This window comes from Ursus americanus, chromosome 1, assembly GCF_024610735.1.
Source record: "Ursus americanus isolate L20-20 chromosome 1, mUrsAme1.1.p, whole genome shotgun sequence".
Lineage (NCBI taxonomy): Eukaryota > Metazoa > Chordata > Mammalia > Carnivora > Ursidae > Ursus > Ursus americanus.
The window spans coordinates 17,864,824-17,888,735 of NC_142127.1; the positions used below are offsets into that span (position 1 = coordinate 17,864,824).

The 23,912-nt window shown below is 35.9% G+C and overlaps 1 protein-coding gene across 3 annotated transcripts in view; it reads right to left on the reverse strand.

Annotated features, from left to right (window-relative positions):
* The window catches only part of ZRANB3 (zinc finger RANBP2-type containing 3), a 302,647-nt gene that overhangs the window by 169,978 nt on the left and 108,757 nt on the right, over nucleotides 1-23,912 (reverse strand). For all 3 annotated transcript variants that reach the window (XM_045782977.2, XM_045782969.2, XM_087858142.1), the window contains exon 3: nucleotides 14,183-14,201. In XM_045782977.2, the coding sequence (XP_045638933.2) occupies nucleotides 14,183-14,201 (19 nt within the window). The remainder of the gene's footprint in view (nucleotides 1-14,182; nucleotides 14,202-23,912) is intronic.

Genomic DNA, 23,912 nt, shown 5'->3' on the forward strand with positions numbered 1-23,912 from the left:
GATCTTTAAATTTTACTCAGTTGAATTTTTGTTAACAGTTGAAACTTAAGACATGGAATAAAAAGGCCTTGGGTAGCAAAAACAATTACAAGCAGACACAAAACTTAAAATAGTCTGAGATTTAAGTAAACGACCTAACTTTTCTCAGTAGTTGATAACCTTGAATAAATGAAAAAAGGTTAAATGATCCTTAGTATACAATGTTTAAAGACACAGCAACATATAGAAATTATATGAAAAAAAAATCTTCCTTTCAAAATTGTTACGATAAAAAAAATTGGATGTTTGGCAGTCCTAAAAACTTTGACTCTCAAGAAACATCTCATTTCCTATAGGCTTAAATGCATAAAATTTCACATGAAAATATCATCATCAAAAGATTTACTCTAGCTTAACATTCAAAATTAGCTTTAGAGCTTGAGAGAAGGAGAATGAGATTAGAACTTGAAAAAAAATGCCAAGATTGAATTATTCTCCTGAAACCTTTTGGATCACTTACGAGTAAAATTAGGTTAACATTAAGAAAGATACATACTTCACATAACTGTAATATACAAAAAAAGGACACTAAGAATCTACAAAAACATTTCTTAAACTTTTTATAAGCAACGTATGCCTTTTCAAATAAAACATCACACAGAAACTCAACATTTGTAAAGCACAAAAGTGAGACGGCTATGGCTGAGGTAAAGGAGGGAACTCAACTGCATACCATCAGTTTCAACCACAGTTATGGGAAATAGAGCTCTGGGAAATACAGTGTATAAACCACGGAACATAAATCAGTCAATAAACTAAATTTTCCTTTTTCAATGTTGGTTTTCTACTTACTTCTACAAGGCTTACTTCAAATCTACTCCTCCAGAAAGCCTTCCAACTTAATCAAATCAGAATGGTTCCACCCATGAAAGTGCTATAGAATTCATACATGAAAACTTCATTTCTAACATTTCCAATATCCTACATTTTACATATATTACAGAGAGAGATATACTTGCCAATCTTCCATTTTTGAATAAAAGTTTCTCAGAGAATAGTTACCTTTCTTAATCCACATCCCTAAGAACTTACCAAACAGAAGATGCTCAATAACATTTGTTGAAAACAGAAGGTTAAAGGTAGGTTAATCAATGTCTAAAGGAAAAAAATGGCTTTAAAATGTTCTAATGTAAGAAAAATAAGACCTGGACTGATAAGAATTCCTAGCTGCTCTCTATGAAAAGTTGGGTGCTTCTACCAGGGAAAACACTATGAAGGTTCCTCAAAAAATTAAAAATAGAATTACCACATCATCTAGTAATCCACTATTCAGTATTTACACAAAGAAAACAAAATTATTTACAATAGCCAAAGCTGAAAGCAACCTATGTGTCTGTCCATCAATTGATGAGTGAATAAGGAAGATGTGTTATATATGTTTATCTTGGAATATTACTCAGCCATAAAAAAAAATGAAATCTTGCCATTCAGAACAACATGCATGGATCTAAAGAGTATTGTGCGTAATGAATAAGTCAGACAGAGAAAGAAAAATACCATATGATTTCACTTATGTCTGGAAGATCAAAAACAAAACAAACAGAAAGCAGAAATAGACCCATAAAAACAGAGAACTAATCATTTGTTAGAGGGAAGAGGGATGGGGGAAGAGGTAAATGGTTGAATGGGAGTAGAAGGTACAGACTTCCAGTTAAGGAGGGACTAAGCCATGAGGAGGAAAGGGATAGCACAGGGAATATAGTCAATGGTATTGTAATAGCATTGTAAGGTGAAAGACAGTAGCTATACTTGCGGTGAGCACAGCATAACACAAAGAGTTGATGAATCACTATGCTCTACAACTGACGTAACATTGTATGCCAACTATACGTCAATTAAAAAATTTTTGGTCCAGCAGCCAGGTACACAGCAGCCACAGTGTGTCACGCACATATGACAGGCCACGCACAGCCACATATCCCCAGCTTCACTCCTATGTCCTCTCAGCTGCCAGGTGCACAGCTGCCACCGTGCGCCACATCCAACCACAGCACTGGGCCCAGTGGCACACAGTGGCCAATCACACACCCCCAGTCACCCTTGTGCACCTGTAGCCATTGTAGTGCTTCAGAGAATCTGGCATAGGATTAGTGGCTCAGAGCAAATTTTACACACACCACAGCCCTGTTTCCAATTTCCCCGGCAGGCTTGCCCCATCAGAACTAGCCTGCTTGGGTCTCACTGACACCATGAGAGCAAGCACAACCCACAACAGGCTGATAGTCAGTGCTGATGACTGAACGAAAAGGAAAAGTAATTCACACAAAACAGCAGGGTATAAGAAATACAAATAGGATGCTCTTCTGAAGTGTCAGGTTCTGGTGAACAGGGAACACTGCATGCAAGGCACTCCAGGAACTTTTCTTCATAGTCACTACTCCGAAGAGCAGAAGACACAGAAACAGAAAGAGATAGGCAGACAAAATGAGGAGACAGTGAAATTCATCCAAGATAAAAGAAAAGGACAAGGCTACAGCCAGAGATCTAAGTGAAACAGATATAAATAACATGACTAATAGAGAATTCAAAGCAATGATCATAAGGATACTCACTGAACTTGAGAAAAGAGTGGAAGACATGAGTAAGTCCCTTAACACTCGATGCGGAATAACATAGCAGATAAAGGGCACAATAACCAAAATGAGAAACACACTTGATGGAATGAATGCAGGATAGAAGAAGCAGAGGAACGAATTAGCAACCTAGAAGACAGAATAATGGAAAGTAAGCAAGCTGAACAAAACAGAGAAAAGAATGATGCAAAATGAAAACAGATTTAGGGAACTCAGTGACTCCATCAAATGTAGTAACATTCATATTACAGCAGTCCCTGAAGGAGAAGAGAGAGAAAAGGTGGTGGGAAATTTATCTGAAGAAACAATATCTGAATATTTCCCTAATCTGGGGAAGGAAACACATATCCAGATCTAGGAGGCAAAGAGAACTCCCATCAAAATCAACAAAAGCAGACCCACACCAAGACATATTGAATTAAATTGGTGAGATACAGTGATAAAGAAAAAATGTTAAAAACAGCAAGACAAAAGAAGTCAGTAATTACAAGGGAAAACCCAGAAGGCAATCAGGAGATTTTTCAACAGAAACTCTGAAAGCCAAAGGGGACTGGCATGATATAGTCAAAGTGCTGAGTGGGAAAAATCTGCAGGAAAGAATACTCTATCCGGCAAGGCTATCATTCAGGATAGAAGAAGCGACAAAGAGTTTCCCAGACAAACAAAAACTAGAGGAGTTCATAACCACTAAATCAGCACTGCAAGAAATATTATAGGGGACTCACCGAGTGAAAAGGAGAGTCTAAAAGTGACAGCATATAGGTAGGAAACAAAAAACCAGAAAAAAAAAAAGATTATTTTTGTAAAAAAGCAGTCAAGGAACTCACCAAAAAAAAAAAAAAAAGAAAAAGGATTTAAAACATAATAACATACCTAAAATGTCAGAAGGAAAGAAGTAAAGAATGGGTTGAAACTTAAACAACCATCATCTTAATATAGACATCTATATATATGCATAAGAGGATATACACAAACCTAATGCTTACTATATATTAAAAACCAGGACCCCTGGGTAGCTCAGTGGGGTAAGCATCCATCTCTTTTTTTTTTTTAATTTTTTTTATTATATTATGTTAGTCACCATACAGTACATCCCTGGTTTCCGATATAAAGCTTGATGTAAGCATCCATCTCTTGATTTCAGCACAGGTCATGATTTAAGGATCGTGGGACTGAACCCTGTGTCAGGCTCCAAGCTCAGTGGAGAGTCTGTTTGAGATACTCTCTCTCCCTCTGCCCCTCCCTGACACACACACACTCTCTCTCTAAAATAAACAAATAAATCTTAAAAAAAAAGAACACCACTAAGAAATATGCAATGAATAAAGAGAAAGATAGCACTAAGAAAATCAGCAAAGCATGAAAGAGTAAAGATAAGAAAGGATCAGAGAAAATCCTCAGAAACCAGAAGACAAATAATAAAATGTAATAAATACATATTTATCAATAATTATTTTGAATGTAAACAGACTAAAGCCCCCAATCAAAAGACATAGGGTGACAGAATTGATAAAAAAAAAAAAAAGACCCATCTATATGCTGCCTACAAGAGACACATTTTAGATCTAAAGACACCTGCAGATTGAAAGTGGGGGGACAGAGTAACATCTATCATACAAACGGACGTCAAAAGAAAGCCAGAGTAGCAATACTTACCAGATAAGTAGACATTAAAACAAAAATTATAACAAGAGACAAAGAATGACACTATATAATAATAAAGGGGGCTAACCAAGAAAAAGACATAAAATTGTAAATATTTACGCATCCAATATAGGAGCATCCAAATGCATAAACCAGTAACAAACTTAAAGGAACTAATTGATAATGATACACGAGTACTAGAGGACTTTAACACCCCACTTACATCAAGGGACAGATCACCTAAACAGAAAATCAATAAGGAAACAATGGCTATGAAAGACACACTGGAAAAAAAGGATTTCACAGATATATTCAGAACATTCCATCCTAAAACAGCAGAATACACCTTTCCATGTGCACAAGGAACATTCTCCAGAATACGTCATGTATTAGCCCACAAAAGAAACCTCAATAAATTCAACCAGATTGAAGTAATACCGTGCATATTTTCTGACCATAACAGTATGAAATTTTTATGTATATTCACAATTATTGTCCACTTCCCCATGCAGCTGTGGCCTCTTTGGGCTTTTAAATTCTGAGGAAACTTAAGTCCGTTATTAGAAAAGGGAAAACAGATTATGGTGTAATATTTAATTTTGACCAGTCTTCTGATTTTAAATAATTTCTATTCATTAAGAACATTCCATTTAGTAAAAACTGGTGTGGCAGGAATGTTTGCAACATCCTCCTTACAATATACTTGGAAGTCTTAATGTATAATAATGGTGCCTTAAGGTTCCATAATAGAAGCAGAGTCTTTCAAATGCTTAGGTGAACTGTAAATATTAAATTCCAGAAGGATGCTTTGTGTCTGCTTGTATCTGCATAGGGTTTAACTCACCACTGCTGACACCTCTGCTTTTCAATTTGAATTTTTTCCAAGATTATTGAGCGAACACTGTAATAACCCAGCTGTATGAAACAGCAAGAGCTCTGAACAAAATAACATCAGCTTCCAAAGAAATCACATAAACTTCTTTAAAACTGAAAGGCAATCAATTGCATTCGTACTTTGCTAGTGTTCTAGATTAAAAAAAAAAAATTCACGCTAAAAGATGACTTAAAGGAAAGCAGAAAGAGTCTATGCTAGATTTTTTAATAAAGTGCATTAAAAGATCCCCTAACCCCAAAGCCCACTAAAAGGAATCTTTTCTCCTTTACCTCTGTGCCCAGAATAAGTGAAGGTGGATAGTAGTAGGCTGATTTAAAGTACTGGTGACTGCTAAGAGGTACTACTTGATGCGTACCAATGGTTTCAAGTCAATGACAACAAAAACATTAATAAGAAAAAAGAAGTTCTGGGGCGCCTGGGTGGCACAGCGGTTAAGCGTCTGCCTTGGGCTCAGGGCGTGATCCTGGCGTTATGGGATCGAGCCCCACATCAGGCTCCTCCGCTATGAGCCTGCTTCTTCCTCTCCCACTCCCCCTGCTTGTGTTCCCTCTCTCGCTGGCTGTCTCTATCTCTGTCGAATAAATAAATAAAATCTTTAAAAAAAAAAAAGAAAAGAAAAAAGAAGTTCTCATTCATTCATTCATTCATTCATTCATTCATTCATTCATAAAGCAGTAACAGGAAATGTATTCCCCAGATACTATTAGATAGACATGGCTTGAGTCCTAGGAGTTTCCATCTATGGGAGAGAAGCAGATGAGTACAGAACATAATTTAAACTATAGTAGAAATACAAGAACAGAGGAACTAAGAGGCAACAAGGATGGTGATACAGAATAAGAGATATCTGAAGTGTGTTTTGAATGGTGATTTTGTTGATGGACTTGGGGAAAGAGTGGGACACAGAAGGAAAGGCATTCATCATAAAAAGAACAATGTAATAAAGATATCACATTATAAAAGACCAAAGGAAAGACCAAAAGACCAAAAGGAAAATCAATGAGAAAAAAACTGATAAGTTAGACTTAAAATTACAAACTTCTGCTCTATGAAAGACACTTGTAAGAGAATGGAAAGACAAGCCACAAACTGGGAGAAAATATTTGCAAAACATATAACTGATAAAGGACTTGAACCTAAAATAGACAAGGAATTCTTAAAACTTAATAACAAAAAAGAAACAATCCAGTTTTAAAAATGAGGAAAAGAATTGTACAGAGACCACACCAAAAATAGATAGAGAGATTGCATATAAACATACAAAAGGATGCTCAACATCGCATCATTAGAGCATCACAAATTAAAGCAAAAAGGAGACACTACTACACAGAGTAGAATGGATAAAATTTAAAAAAAATTTTAACTTCACAATACCAACTGTTAGTAAGGATGCTGGGCAAAAGCATTCATTTATTGCTAGCAGAAATGCAAAATGGTACAGCCACTTTGGAAGACAGTTTGACAGCCTCTGACAAAAGTGAACACAGTCTTACATACATTATGTGTTTAATTCTGTCCCCCACAAAAGATATACTGAAGTCCTAACATCCCAGTACTTCAGGATGTGACCTTATTTGGATAAAGGGTCACTGCACATGCAATTAGTTAAGATGATGTCATATCGGAATAGGGTGAGCCCTTAATCCAATCTGACTGGTATCCTGATAAAAGGTCTTAAACAAACAGGGAGACGAGCATGTGAAGATGGAGGCAGGGTTTGAAGTGATGCATCTATAAGCCCAGAAACACAGAGCACTGCTGGCCATCACCTGAAGTTAGAAAAGAGGCATCACACATATTCTCCCTCAGAGCCCTCAGAAGGAACCAAACCTCCTGACACATTGACTTCAGATTTCCAGCCTCCAGAATTGTGAGAGGATTAAATTTCTGCTGTTTTAAGCCACAAAGCCTGTGAAACTTCCTTATCGCAGTTCTAGGAGACTAACCAAACTATACAATCCAGCAATTGCAGTCCTAGGTAGCTACCCAACTGATTTAAAAACTTATCCAAACAAAAACCTACATGTGAACAGTAACAGTAGCCTTAATAATTGTCAAAGACTGGAAGCAGCTAAGATAACACTTTATCTTGGTGACTGGAAAAACAAAATGTACACATCCATAAAATGGATTATTCCATCATAAAAAGTTATCAAGCCACAAAAAGACATGGATGAATCTTAAAAGTATAAGGCTAACTGAAGAAACCCAGTCTAAAAAAGCAGCGAACTGTGTCCTTCTGATTAGATGGAATTCTAAAAGGGGCAAAACGATAGTCATTAAACACATGAGTGGTTGTCTCGGGGTACTGGCTTGGGAGGAATTAAATAAGTGAAGCACAGGAAATTGTTTAAGGCAGTAGAATTATTCTGTATGATACTGTAATGGTGAATGCAAGACCTCAAACATTTGTGAAAATCCATAGAACTTTACAAAGAATAAACTTTAATGTCCACAAATATTTTTTTTAAAAAAGTTAGGTGGTCAGGGGATCCCATGATGAAATACAGAATATGCTAAAAGAATTTAAATGCATCGTTAAATATGAAACACTCTCACTGAAGGAAGTAGAGGAATAAGATGCTGAGTTAAGTAATTTTAAAATTGAGTGGAATCTGTAAGAATAATGGCAAAAGGAACTGTACATAAGCACTATACTCTAGTTGACAATTTTCTTTCCCACAGGTATACGGGTTAACACTACTGAAACCACCATACATGTATACTGGAATTGAAAAACAATTAAGTAAATGGATGGCAGATGGTGGGAGCCAGGATTCTTACTGTCAGAATGGGAGGTTATAGATAAGCAAGGGGAAGAGTCTAGAATTAACTGTGTGGTAATCAATTAGAGTTGGAGACATAAGTATGAACAGATGGTTACATATAAAAATATTTGTAGGTATGTGTATGTACGTATGTATACACACAGACAGACACACACACATTTCTCCTTGCTCTACCAGCTGAAAGGACCTAGATACGAATACACACCTCCTTGCTCTACCAGCTGAAAGGATCTGTAAATATGAATACACACCTCGACCCTAGATTCTGGTTCTAATATCATTCTTCAATAAAAAGAATCCAGGATTTCCTAGAGAAATGGCTGATTCTAGGACTGGGGCAAGAAATATATAAGATGAGCCTGGAGCATCTTATAGTACTAAAAAGTAAGAAAATGCTCAAAATATAAAAGAAAATCCTTCAAAAAAAACCCACCCCAAAACAGACAAACAAATAGCCCACAATGAAGGGGGTTTGTCAAAAGTACACAGGAGTGAATTGAAAGAGTTCCCCCTGGCCAAAGCTAGAACAGCTTGAGCAACAACAAAAAATAAAGTAGCAGTGGATAATAACCCAAAACATAAAAATAAATATTCAGGAGTCCATATGGATATAAACAAATGATAAAGTGAATGCATGAATGAATGAATTCCAAATAATTTATGTATTTACTACGCCTTTAAGGAAATGGAATATAACTCCCTGTTCCTTAATCATGGGCCGCACATAGTTACTTTCTTTAAAAAAATACAGTACGGAAAGGAAGGAAAAAAAAGTAACTTTACGGTGGAGAAATCTGACAAACACGGTATCAAGACAGGTGATTTACACCTATGGCGAAAATTCATTAATGGTATGTACCCTTGATCTGGCATGATGACAAAAGCACTTTACCCCTGTGATCTTCCTCCCCCAAATACATTACTCTGGTGTGATCATGAGGAAGACGTCAGATAAATACCAATTAAGGGTCATTCCATAAAATACTCAACCATTAATTCTAAAATTGTAAAGGTATTCAAAAACAAGGGAAGTCTGAGAAACTGTCACAACCCCCAGATGCCTACACAGACATGACTACTAAATGGAATGGGTATCTGGATGGGATCTGGAACAGAAAAAGAACATTAGGGAAAAACTGAGAAAACCTAAATAAAATATGATCTTTAGTTAATCATAACACATGAATATTGGTTGATTAATTAAGACATATATACCATATTAATCTAAGACAAATATAGGGGACTGGATATGGGGTACAAAAGAACTCTGTACTATCTTTATAATAATTCAATACATTTAAAACCTAAATAATTCTAAAAAATCTAAAATAAAAGATTATTTTTTAAAAAGGACATTAAAAAAATAAGGCTAGCCTTAGAAATAAAGAAAGGAAGGAAACAAGCAAATGATACTGATTTAAAGGAATACAGATACTCTTACCAGCAAAAATTTTTATGCCATCATCCTTATTCTAACATTCAGCTTCATTCATTTGAGGACCGTGTCCTGCAGATTCTTCTGTCCTAAAGACTCCTATTGCTAAATACAGGAAGTCTGGCGCCTATAGACTTCATATAGAATAGTAACTGATAGAGAGACTTGGAAGCTGCATTACTTCAGGTCAAATATTTCAGCTTCTTGGACAATTTGCTTAACCTCTCTGTTCCTAGCTTTCTCATCTATAAAATGAGAATAATAATAACAATAATAATAATACCACCTCATAAAGTTGTTGTGAGTATGAAGTAAATTAATGCATGTAAAGCATTAGAACAGGACCTAGCACACAGATGTTAGTTAAGTGTAAACTAACTAGTTCATTCATTCGACAGAAATAGATCAAGGTTATAAATCCCAAACAGTAAGTACTCAAGCAGAGAGTGTAATTCAGCTTGGGCCTGGTAAAGGACATCTAAGATTTGTAGATACCCACCTCAGCTCACTTTGTCAAATGTGGGTAGGCTTATAAAAAAGGAAAACTAAAATTCTTCACGTCTATTTTAATTTCATAGTCCTCAAATCTATATAGTTAATATTGGCAGAGTATATATCAGAGTATCAATTTTAAGGTCTTCTGAGCAAAAATAACCTTCAAAAGGGTCCTTCACTGTTTCCACACACCTACACATTTATGCATGCAGAGAAACTGACGAGGGTTTTCAAACTTGACGTTTGCCTGTAGAAATACTTCACAAGTCCCACAGCCTCTTCCCCCCAAACTCCTCTTCCAGAGAAGCACCTTGACCGAAAGTAAAGCACTGATAATGATGACTATAGGGCCTTTGTTCCAAATATTTATCTATTAATGTGCCCCAAAATAGCCATAAAGGGAAACCAAGTAGGTCAGCCTTAACAAATGGTTTCCTTTTCTTTTGAAAAAGGAAGGAAGCAGTACTTTATTTTGTATACCCCCCCCACAAATGTTTTCTCAAGTAACAGGAAGGAGGAAACTTTTAAAAAAGTGTGTGTGTGTGTGTGTGTGTGTGTGTGTGTGTGTGTGTGTGTGTGTTAGGGATGGGGGACTAAAATAGAGTACTAACAAAAAAATGTTACATAAGATGAAAGTAGGAATTTTCTGGCTTTGATAATAGATACCGTAGACAAGTAAAGACAGAATCCATGTACTAAAACTTTTGTCCATTATGACACAATATTAGGCTATTATGTAAATCCAGGATATTAATCACATCTTCTTAAGTAAAAATGAACACTGTAAAATTTGCTAAACACTGTATTTCTACAGAGAACAATAGGTTTTTTTTTAAGATTTTATTTATTTATTTGACACAAAGAGAGAGAGAGAGAGAGCACAAGCAGAGGGAGGGGCAGAGGGAGAAGCAGGCTCCCCACTAAGCAGGGAGCCCAATGAGGACCTGACCCAAAGGCAAATGCTTACCCGACTGAACCACCCAGGTGCCCCAAGAACAACAGTTTTTAAATACCTGACAAATAAAGTAGGAAATGTGTAGGCTTAATATTTTTCTGCATGCATATTCTATTAAATTACCTGGTTTGTGTTAATGTGAAACTATTTTTCACATTTACAATTTTTTTTTAAGTAGGCTCCATGCCCAGTGTGGAGACCAATGCAGGTCTTGAACTCACAACCCAGATATCAAAACCCAAGCCAAGATTAAGAGTTGGATACTTAACCGACTAAGCCACCAGGTGCCCTACATTTATAACTTTTTAATGAATAAACACTTTCAATAATTTTCTGCTGAAGAACAAGAACAAAGTGGTTTGCAATTATTAAAAAACAAGATAACAGTGCAACAGCCTGACTGTGGACTATGGTCTGAATTCCATTATTTATGGAACACGAATTCACAAGAGTTTCTGTATATTCATTACACAGTTCTTGAAACAACATTTAATTGCATTAAACCAAGACGGGGGGGGGGGGCGATTAGGAAGTGTTTAAAACAGTCTGTAAAGTTAATTTCATTAAATGTTGCAGCTTTGTTGTTCTCTAAAATTTAGTCTTATAAGTGAAACACACAATGATCACATAATTAAAATTAAACAGAACTTAAGTCATTATTCCAATTTAAAGTTAATAATTACCTTATATACAGTAGATAGATTATATAAATTCACAAGGAATGAATACATTAGAAAAAGGATAACAGTGGAAAAATACTAGAAGGGGGAGTAATGCCAGTTGAAGGAAGTCATTTGTTTCTAAAGCTAGGGAGGAAAGATCACAGTAGACAGCTAAATTACACAATACTCCAAGTGGGTATTCAAGCATTTAAAAAAAGGAGGTTTCATAACAGAGATGTAAAATTGCGCTCCTAAGGCTTTTAGCTATTTGATAAGTCAAATATTCATCATATCAAAACATACTTTTTAATTTAAAAATCAGAAAAAGGTGGTTGACCTCCAAATTATAAACTACATTTCCTTCTCTGACTTGACTACCACTTTGTGATAAGAGCAAGAAAAGGAGAACAGTATTAAGAAATTGAATGAAGGTCAAAACCAGAGTTCACATAATTTACATATATACAAGTTCTTTCTACTTCAATACTTTTAATTTACTAACTTTCATCCACATTAGTAAGATTCCATAAAAATGCCATTTCAACTCTACTGCCAGCAGAGGATATTAGAGGTTGTGAGCTATGATCTTACACTTGTGCATCACACTGTTGAGGACTCTTTTTTCATAATTAACATCATTGACAGGATTTAACATAATAACCCTGTAAAGCTGAATAGGTGCAAAAGAATACGTCTTTAAAATGTGGGTGAAAAGAGAGAAGTAATTATGACTGACACAAAGTGGAGTTTTTTTTTTTTTAAGTGCTGAGGAGATATTAAATAGTTCTTTAAAATTTATTAAATTAAGAACTAAGAATGCTGTTGTAAGAATGGTGTTGAAATCACTCAACATGTGACAAGTGCTATGAAACTGTAAATAGTAAGAGATGAGGAAAAGCAGCTGGTATAATGAAAAACTCTTACTGGCTAAAGGCTCATCACGAGCTCTACACAATCCTTAGTCTAATGTTAACTGAGGAGAAGCAGGAGTTGGTTAAGAAAAGTGAAGAAGGCTTAAGGGGCCAATCAAGTGTTTATTTCAATCCATGAACACTTCCACAGATTTAAGCCCCATTCAAATGTCTCTATGATGTCTCCATGACATCAAAGTGAAGAACAAGGTAGCAGTGACATGACACAGCTGAGAAGATTTTCCGTCTCAATCACTTGTGGAGAGATTATCAAAATAGTTGTTACTTGATACCGTATAATCCCTATAGACATAAAATTGATCTGTTTAAAAACTGATATAGAGGTGCCTGGGTGGCTCAGTTGGTTGAGCCTTGGACTCTTGGTTTTGGCTCAGGTGGTGATCTCAGGGTTGTGAGATCAAGCCCCACGTTGGGCTCCGTGCTCAGCACAGAGTCTGCTTCAGATTCTCTCTCCCTCCCCCGCTGCCCCTTCCCCTACTCGCTTACACTCTCTCTCTCTCTCGAATAAATAAATAACATCTTTAAATGACCTACCACAGAAAAAACTGATATAAATACACACACGCATCCATATATGTATCACACATATATTTTATACATTTATATAAAATGGCTATTAGTTTTGAGGTTTTGAAGGATAAGTCTACATTCCTATTTGTAAAAACACTCAGGGACTAAAAACGTGAGCCTCCTTCAGTCATTTTGGACTCACAAATTTATTAATTTATGAAGAGGCTTTTGGAATTCATCCTGTTCCAAAACAGAAATTGCTGTTGTTTCCCAAATGTCTATGTCCTGTCCCCTCAATTACATTGTTGTTCTTCATAGGCAATGACTATGTTTCTAAACTCCTAACATCGAATCTAAACAAATGCCTATAGAATAAAGAGTTCAAACTAAAAACTTCAGTAATTGTAAATCACCATAAACCAAGAAACCCTGTATCAACCTTTCTGCACAGCATTCATGTTCATGTTACACTGTAATTTATTTTTTTCCTAAAAAGAGACTGCGGAGATAAGCCATTGTGAGTTTATATGTAACTAAAGCTAAGACAGTAGACTGGGAGAATCTCTTTGGTTTCACTTTCATTTTTAAAAAATTCAGTATGTTTTCTTCATTTCTATTTTTTAAACGTTTTGCTGTTACTTTTAAAGGTATCATGAAAACAGCAACATATTTCTCAAAATGAGTAAAAATTAGAACTTTACTGATTCACATTACTGAGAATGTATGTAAAGAGTATCATAGTTTAAATAACGTTCAAGAACTTCCATTTCAGTGAGAAAACATTATGTAAGTACATAGTAACAAACTGTTTTGTTTAGCGATAATAAAACAACACTTTAATATTACGTTTCACACTCATATGAAAAAATTAACAATAACTTCTAGAGCAAATTCTTAAAAATTCAACTTTTAAGCTGGCAGTATTATGACAAAAGAAAAAGAGATCAGTTTCATTTGAGGCTGAATTTTAAAGCACATTCATGCTTTCTCTGGCAACAATATAAAATTTTGGATCACTGATGTTAATAATAATGTTTCAAGTACACACCTTGCATGCATGTGTATGTATATGTGCATGCACAAATATGTACACAACACATTCATTCTCATTCTCTTTATCTGTCCCCTCTCCTTCTCTCTCTCTCTATAGACATAGAGTCATATGGAAAGACAAAGAATATATGGTAAATAGTAGACACTAAAAATTGGTTGTGGAATTTTATAAAAGACATAAAAATCATGAAAATACTTACCTCATCAGCCACCATACATCTGGAAAAAAAATAATAAAACCAAGTTAATATTTTAATTATCAAAATCAACCATTTTAAAAGTTTTGATTAAGAAGCTTGCCAGACAACAGTTTACAAATATTTTTTTTTTCAACAGTTTACAAATATTAAAGCAGTAATCCAGAGGTATTTACAAGTGTGCTTGAGAACATGGACCAGTGCTGATTATATAAGACTCTCCAGCTGCCAATGGCATATGGGTATGCAGGAGGGTTAGAGCTTCAGAGATGTTCCCCATGTCCACCCATGGAGATAGTTATAATAAGCCTTCAAAAATGAGGGCAAAATGGCAAGTGATTGTACCAATGACTTCCCTCCTTACCAATAAATCTTAAAATTGGCCTTCTCTAGAGATTAGAAGAATGCTGTATAAAAGCACAAGAAAATAAATCTTAGCCACATATTAGCATGTTATACCTACAATTTTATATGCTACATTATACATGCTAAGCTTATTTTCAAGCTGAATTTTGGTTTCTAGTACTATTTGGCTAAATCTTCTCTTCTCTGTTCTTTCTTATTCACCTATGGAAGTAAATTTTATCCATTGAAAACTGAAGATACGGGTCGAAAACTGAAGAGAGGGGTCATAAACTAAAAAAGAAAGAGCAAAAAGAAAGAATAGCAGGTGTGGTGAGGATCACGAGGGGTCCCTTAGAGACACTGAGTACATCATATGCGGAAAAGCCAATCTTGTAATTGAGAGGATTTCCAGGCAACCTAGAAATCACTAGAATACTATAATTAGAAAGGAATAAAGTACTTATTTCCATTCTCTTCTTCCTTTATTCTCAATGGTCTTAACATCACACAATTTTGTAAGATTTCTTTTAAAATAAAACAAAACTTAGGATTTGGTAATAAATATACTATCAAAGGATAACTTACAGGTAAAATGGAATTTCAGTCTTGGAAAAAAAGTCAGGTTACATAAAAGTATTTTTAGAGAAAAATAAAATACAAATACTTGAAATTTAAAACATATTCAAAAGTAAAAAAGTTTATTACATGCTTTGCAAACAAGTCTAACAAACAGAAAACTAAAAAATAGTAATTTGAAAAACATCATTTATTCCAGAAAGATCCATATGCATATATATTCATTTTAAAAATGCAACTCAAATTTGGTAAAGATGTCACTTGAAGTGTATATTAACTGTCTACTATGTACTTAGCACTGTTCTAAGTGCTAGGGATATAGCAGTGAATTACAGAGTTCTTTCTTCATAGAGGGTGACTAAAAGAAGACAATAAGCAAATATGTGGCTTAAGCGGTGATAGGTGCCAATAAAAAAAAACTAACTCAAATAGGGTAAGGTGATATAGGCAACATAGAAAAGGCGCCCCTGTGTTTTGTTTCTTAAATGCCACATATAAGTGAAATCATATGGTATTTGTCCTTCTCTCATTTAGCATAATACCCTCTATTTCCATCCGTGTCATTTCAAATGGCAAGAGTGCATTCTTTTTGATGGCTGAGTAATATATATACCACATCTTCTTCATACATTCATCTGTCAATAGACATCGGAGCTCTTTCCATACTTTGGCTATTGTGGACATTGCTGCTATAAACACTGTGGTGCATGTACCCTTTTGAATCACTATGTTTGTATCCCTTGGAAAAATAAAAATAAAAATACCTAGTAGTGCAATTGCTGGGTCATAGGGTAGTTCTATTTTTAACTTTTGGAAGACCCTCCATACTGTTTTCCAGAGTGGCCGAACCAGTTAGCATTCCCCCCAACATTATAAGAAGCTTCCTCTTTCTCCACATCCTTGCCAACATCTGTTGTTTCCTGAGTTGTTCATTTTAGCCACTCTGACCAGTGTGAAGCAGTATCTCATTGTGATTTTGATTTCTACTTTCCTGATGCCAAGTGATGTTGAGCATTTTTTTTTATGTGTCTGTTGGCAATCTGTCTGTCTTCTTTGGAGAAATGTCTGTTCACGTGAGCACGACACAAATTTAATGAGGAAAGGAATTGTGAGAAAATCTGGAAGAAGAGTATTCTTAAATAAAGTGATGAGCAAGAGCAAGGGCCCTCAGATAAGATGGTTATGATGTAATTAAGAAGGAACAAGGAAGCTAATGTGACTAACATGCACTAAGTCATGAAAATGGTAGAAAATAAGGTTGGAAGGTTCAGGAGCGCCTTATAGCATGGAGACCCTCATAAGCAATTGCACGGAGTTTGGATTTTCTTAGAATCCTTCGGAGGGAAGCAAAATTTTACCTTTTAAAAAGATTACTCTGGCTTATAGGGAATAAACTGTAGAGGGCAAGAGCAGAAGCCGGAAGAACAATAAGGAGGGAGGCACCTGAAGTAGACCAGGAGGGAAACAATGATGTACAGATGAGTGGTGGAGGTGGTAAGAAGTGATCAATTTAGGTACATTTTGAAAGTATAGCCAATAGGATTTGTGGATTAATTAGGATGTGTAAAATAAAAGAGAGAAGTCAAGAATGAATCTTAAGATACTGGCTTATGCAATTAACCATAAAAAATGGTTGAGATGCCATTCACTGAGATAAGAAAGACTCAAGAGAAGTAGCTTTGGCGATGACAATCAAGTCTTGGACATGCAACCTTTGTATCCATTAGATTACCAAGTTGAACTGTTGAGTAGGCAACTGGATGTGTGTGTCAGGGGAATGGTAAGGACGAGATACAAGAAATTTGAAAGTTATCAGAATGTAAATGGCACTGGAATGAGTAAGGATCCAAAGTATTCTGAAACATGACAACTTGACTGTGGCTTTTCCCCCCTCTATGCCAACTCCAAGATCCTGAACTTTCTAAAGTTAAGCAGCTGCTGAGACCTGCACGCTATTATACATCTTAAGGCTCTAGTGAGGGAACATCGGAGCAAATGTGTACAGTTACATTATCCCATGGGTGGCTAACTTACTGAAACGCAGCATCACTGGAAATAACTTGGCTTCCAGGTAGCTGAAGACCCTCATGGTAAGATTACCTCCAATGTCTTGGAATATGCTGTATTTTCCTATCATGAAACAGATGAGTCTTCCCCACTTTAGAACGAGGGCAGTTCAAATAGATTAGGGAACATTAGGCTTCCTTTAGGTATCTGGTGGGCTAACTGTCCTTACACTTCAGGCACTGTATCTATTCTGAACTCCAGGATTTCTGTGGTTAAGGACAGTTCAACAACCAGACATGATTTTCAATGAGCCATCATAGAAAAACAACTGACCATGTGAGAGGCTCCAACACTTGAAAGAACAGATAAGACGGAATAATCAGAACATGTACCTATTGAAATGGGAAGTACTAGAAAAGATAAACACCTGCACTAAATTTGTTAGAGCATTTACATAATTTCTAATACAACACATACACTGAAACTTAAAACCACGTTTTCAAACTAAATAAGCACAAGAATTTTAAAAAAAGATCGTTATTGGTACCTAATTAAGCAGATGGGAAGATAAAGTGCAAAGATTATCTCAAAACACAGAACACAGAGTTCAGTAAATGATAATAGTAACAGAAAAGAAAAATTACTTGAAGGATAGACCCAGAAAATTAATATGTGAAAAACAGGTTTCAAAAGGAGAACAGACACCGTGTGAAAAAGAGGGAACAATTAGATAAATAATAAAAGTTCTCCAGGTTGAAAAAACATCTAATTGGAAAGGGTAACTAAGTTTCAGGTTGGATTGAAGAGAAAAGACAAAAATATCTAGTCATATGAAATCATTAATCTAAACAATTAAAAAAAATCTTCCAAGTGTTCAGACAGAAAGAACAACTATCCATAAATGGCAAAACCAAGACTGGCATTAGACTTATCATCATCAACAGTAGAAGCTAAAAAATCATGAAGGAGGATCCAGACTACCCAAACAGAAAGCAGAACTCATGGATATTTTATCTAGCCAACATACCCATTTTTTGTAAGCAATGGCAAAAAGATATTTGAGGCCACCCAATATCTCTAAGATTATAAAACACAAGTAAACCAGAGGAGGAAAAATACTTAAGAAAATAACCAAACAAAAAACACACCTTACCACAGATTCAAAACAGGAGAAGATAAAAAGGAAATCCAGTCAGCAATGAAGCTTCATATGTATGAATTTAATGGAAGATGTGTATTCCACACAAGAACTCTAGAAGCAGAAGGTACATAATCTGAAAATTTGTAAGTGAAAAATTAAAGAGAGGTAATAAAGGAAAAGGGGTACTAAAACTATTCTAAAGCAGAACACCAAACAGATAATTTTTAAAGTCAGGAGACTAAATGAAATCACCTAGGGAGTAAGAGTATAGGGAGACGAGAAGAGAGTTATGGCTGACTCCTGCAGCACTCCAACAAATAGGGGTACAAAGTGGAGAAGAACCCAGCAAAAAGGACTGAGAAGGAGTGTTCAGTAATGTAAAAAGATACAAGAGGAATGTGATGCCCTAAAAGCCAAATGAAGACTTTTTTTTTTTTTTTTTGACAAGGGGAGAATGAACAACTATAGTAAATGCTTCTAAAAAATCTAGTAAAATGAGGTCTGAGAATTGACCATTTGATTTGGGAAGCTATCATTCATAACTCAGACAAGAGCAACTTTGATAAAATGATAGGAGATAAAAGCCTCCCTTGAGTAGGTTCAGGAGAGAATGGGAAGAGAGGAAGGGGAGAGAGTAAATAGAGTTTACCGTCACAAAGAATTATCCTATAAAGGGAAGCAGAGAAACATGGTAGTAGTTGGCAGGAAAACTAGGGTCCAGAGAAGACTTTTTTAAAAACATAGACTAGTATAAATAGCCCAATAAGTATCTTATTGATCTTATGAGTGAGATATCTAGCAGGCAGGTAGAAGTGTGGATTATAAACTAAGGAATCAAGTCAAGACAATAAATAAAAATGAGAAAGTATCTATGCATGAAGATGATCATAGAAAAAACAGAAATGAATGGGGTTCTCATGTGTAAATTGTAAAAAGATGGAGAGGAATTTTTCATGGCTAGAACCTTAGGAAACATTCTCATTTAGAAAAAAAAAAAATGGAAGGAAGAGAAGTGTTTGAAGAGACCAAAGATCAGGGTCTAAGAAGCCCAGGGGAAATACATTCACAAGAGAGTAAATGGGTTAACAGTGTCCAAATGCCACAAAGATGTTGCAAAGGATGACAGCTAAAAGGCCATCATAAAAGTTACCAGGAGCTTACTTGTAAGCATTACACAAAAGTGGTTAAGAAGATGGTAGGCAAATAGCTAAACTGTGGAAGGAGCCAAGATGCCATTCAACAGATGAATGGATAAAGAAGATGTGGTACATATATACCACGGAGTATTATTCAGCCATCAGAAAGAATGAATACCCATTATTTGCATCCACATGGATGGAACTGGAGTGGATTATGCTACGTGAAGTAAGTCAAGCAGAGAAAGATGATTATCATATGGTTTTACTCATATGCGGAACATAAGCAATAGCACAGAGGACCATAGGGGAAGGGAGGGAAATCTGAAGGGGGAAAAATCAGAGAGGGAGATGAACCATGAGAGACTATGGACCCTAGGAAACAAACTGAGGGTTTCAGAGGGCAGGAGGATGGGGGAAGGGGTAACAGGATGATGGGTACTAAGGAGGGCACGTGTTGTGATGAGCACTGGGTGTTAAACGCAACTAATGAATCACTGAACACTACATCAAAAACTAATGATGTACTATACAGTGGCTAACTGAACATAATTTAAAAAAACATGGTAGGCAGCAAAAAATGAGTCAACAGATACAGAGTAATTAAAAAGAAACTTTGGTAGCAAAAAAAAAAAAAAGATTAAAAATAGGGCAGTAGCTATAGAACGTGTTTGAAACCTTAAGACTGGGCAAGGAGTCAATAGTGCGAAAGAAAACAAGGAAGCTGACTGATGAAGACCTAACTGTGCTACCATAATTTAAAAAAGGGAAATATGGCCAATATAATCTCTCACTTCAGAGAAATTTTACACCATATTTGATGAAACTAAATTCTACGTTGTAATCAAAAGACTATACCCATAACCATAGTTATCCATAGAAATAAAAATAGCCTTTTCTCCCATTGGAAAATGGCAAACACAATGTGTTACAGGGACTTTAACCTACAGCTAAAAAGAAAACTTCCTTCTTTAAAGGAGTATCCATTGTATTTGCCAAGCCTGGTTTGATGTGCCAACAGCTATATAATTCTATCTGAATTACACAAGCAGTTCAGTTTTCCAATGTTACAAAAAATAAATAATATTCTTTGTTTCAAATTCATGTTAATTGCTTGAATTATAATTTATCCAGCTTGGCTACAGACATCAAAAAGCAACTTTTCATTTCACTGAGTTGTTTCCAAAACCTTGAGGCTCCTTACATTAATCATCCACTTACAGTATCAAGACATATATATTCCAGTGTTTGCAGCAGCCATATCTTTGGATGCACATGCTCTGTGTTTGCTATTTTTAACTCAAATTTTCATACAGCTAGGAGAAAGAAAGCTAAACAACATTATACTTTTCTGAGAATCATTTTACCCACCAGCTAAATTTCTAATCTAAGACTCACAGAACTGAACAATTTGTGTTTAACTCAAAGCTTTTCTCCAATTTCTCTATATTAAAAAACCCCACCTTTTCAATAACTAACACCAATATTTCTTGAATATATCATGTCTATAAAAAGAAAACAGCAAAAGAATATTTTGGTACCACTGCAGCAAGAGAACAGCAAAGAGAAAATTTTGGTAACACTGACAATTCAGTGAGGTGAACACATGTAAGTTGAACATATGTAAGATGTTTGGAATCTTAAGTGCAGAAATCAGGACTCAGTACCTGAACACAAGGTCTGCTTAGTCAATTACCAGGCATGCTTTGGCCTCAGAAGTAGGCTATTTCCTGTGGGAAAATATTAACCTTCTAGATATTTATATGCAATCTGCCCTTTAGGAAGAATCAACCATTTACAAACTAAACCATATTATATCCCATACTACACTTTGGTATATATGTATAACTGACCAGTGCTAACTTAATGTAATTTTAACAAGCCCCATGCACTCTCCCTAGAGGCAAAGCTACAGAAGATCAAATCATAATAATTTTTCTAGCCAGAGCAAAGTCTCAAAATACTTCCCCCATAACTACAAAAGTTCAACATAATAAAATGGCTTTTATTTTGTTCAGCTTTAATATTATTTATTTTTTGAACAGGATATATATCCACATGTACTCGATTCAAGAGGTACAAAAGTGGAAAGTCTCTCTCCAATTTCTATTCATTGAGGGTGTCCCAGATATTAGCTGCTCTGAAGATGACAAAGTTACCAATTTCTTGTGTAGCTTTTTAGAAACATTCTGTTTAAGTGTGTGTGTGTGTGTATATTATATTTTTATATAAATATAAATATATAATATATATATATATACATATAAAATAACATTAGATATAACCTTTCCTGATCTTGTGTAAAATCCCAAAAGTGCACAATATAGCATGTAACAGGATGAAAAAGAAAAGGAAAAAATTGAGGTTGAAATATTTTTTTAGGGGCGCCTGGGTGGCTCAGTCGTTAAGCGTCTGCCTTTGGCTCAGGGCGTGATCCCAGAGTTCTGGGATTGAGCCCCACATTGGGCTCCTCCGCTGGAAGCCTGCTTCTTCCTCTCCTGGGAGCCTGCTTCTTCCTCTCCCACTCCCCCTTCTTGTGTTCCCTCTCTCGCTGGCTGTCTCTCTCTCTGTCAAATAAATAAATAAAATCTTAAAAAAAATTTTTTTTTTAGGGGTGCCTGGGTGGCTCAGATGGTTAAGCATCTGCGTTCGGCTCAGGTCATGATCTCCAGGTCCTGGTATCGAGCCCCATGTCAGGCTCCCAGCTTAGTGGTGAGTCTGCTTCTCCCTCTCCCCTCTGCTCTCCCCCGGCTTGTGCTCTCTCGCTCTCAAATGAATAAATAAATCTTTAAAAAATATATTTTTTAAAATCTTTGTTTCCATTGCTTTGTCAACTGAACCTTCAAGTGCAGGTCTCTTCTAGAGTGGCCTCTTCATAGATGTCTGGGATACAACAACCACTTCTTGGAAAAGCTCTCCTGGGCTTCCCAGATGCTCTGTTCTCCTCCTAGCTCTCATTTCTGTCTCTTTCCTCTATGCCTCCACCTCTACCTACCTGGTTCAGTGTTCAACCTTTATAGTCATTTTCTCTTTGTGGTCTACCTCTATTCCTAAGGCTATCATCCATTCTCCTAGTTTTGAAGTGATACCCATATGAGTCCTAAATCTGTACCTAAGGCTTTTAGCATATGCTCCAGATTCACATTTAACACCTCTATTTGGGGTCCTGGGTGGCTCAGTTGTTAAGCGTTTGCCGTCACTCAAGTCATGATCTCAGGGTCCTGGGATCGAGCCCCGTGTTGGGCTCCCTGCTCAGCAGGAAGCCTGCTTCTTCTCCCACTCCCCCTGCTTGTGTTCCCTCTCTCGCTCTTTCTCCGTCAAATAAAGAAATAAATAAAATCTTTAAAAAAATCATAAACCTTTATTTTGACATTTTTTCCCTTGATATCCTGAAGTTATTATGATATGCTACACATGTTGATATTTGAAACTAAAGCTAAGTAAGTCCTAGACATAATGAAATAAAATAAATAAAATAAAATAATACAAAAATTTCAAAAGGAGTTATTCAAACAATTGATCTGAGTCTATGATTCTTATCCTTGGGCCAGAAATTTCTGTTCAAAATTAAAATTACAAAACAACAGTATTTATTTTGATAGCATGTCAAATCAGTCTGCTGAATTGCTGTAAAAGCTTAAAGCAATGCTTTTATTTGCAAGTATATGATTAAATATATCCTAGACCTCTATATCCAGCTTCTTCGTCTCATCTATTTTATGAAATGACTAAGGCAAGTAGGCTGAGCTGTGATAAAATGAAGTAAAAGAGTACTTTGTAAATGGAAAGATACCATAAAAACATTATTGTTGTTTTGCTGGTGATAAGTTCTGTTCAACAAATAACTATGTTCACTGTCAGTAACTAAATACTGGCAACGTATATAGGGGAGTTACAGAGGACAGGAGCTTCAAATTTAGGCATTAAAAACAAAAGGAAATGTGACTGACTTTAAAAACTGGTTTTATAAACAATGTTTCCTTTAGGATGCAATGCAAGAATAGAAACTCAACTCAAAATGGCTCAATCACTAAAAATAATTAATATATCACATAATTCATAACAAGAAATTCAGGAGTGGGATGGTTCCCGGGTGGCTAATTCTGTAGCCTACTCATGCCATCTTTCTATTCTGTCATCCCACGTAGCTCCAGACAATTCATCTTTACCAACCAATGTTCAGAAGCACAGGGAATGTGTACTTAAAGAACTCTAGGTCTGTTAGGAGGGAAGGAAGAGGAGAATGACTAAGTAAATCAACTCACATCTGCTGCACCTGTTATGACTTTGAAAACCAAGTAAAGGGGCACCTGGGTGGCTCAGTCGGTTAAGCATCTGCCTTCGGCTCAGGTCATGATCCCCGGGTCCTAACATCCACCCTGGCATTGGGCTCCCTACTCAGTAGGGAGTCTGCTTGTCCCTCTCCTTCCCCCTGCTTATGCGCACTCTCTCTCTCTCAAATAAATAAAATCTCAAAAAAAAAGTTAAAAGGATATGTGTTGTTTTGTTTTATTTTAGTTCTTTTTAC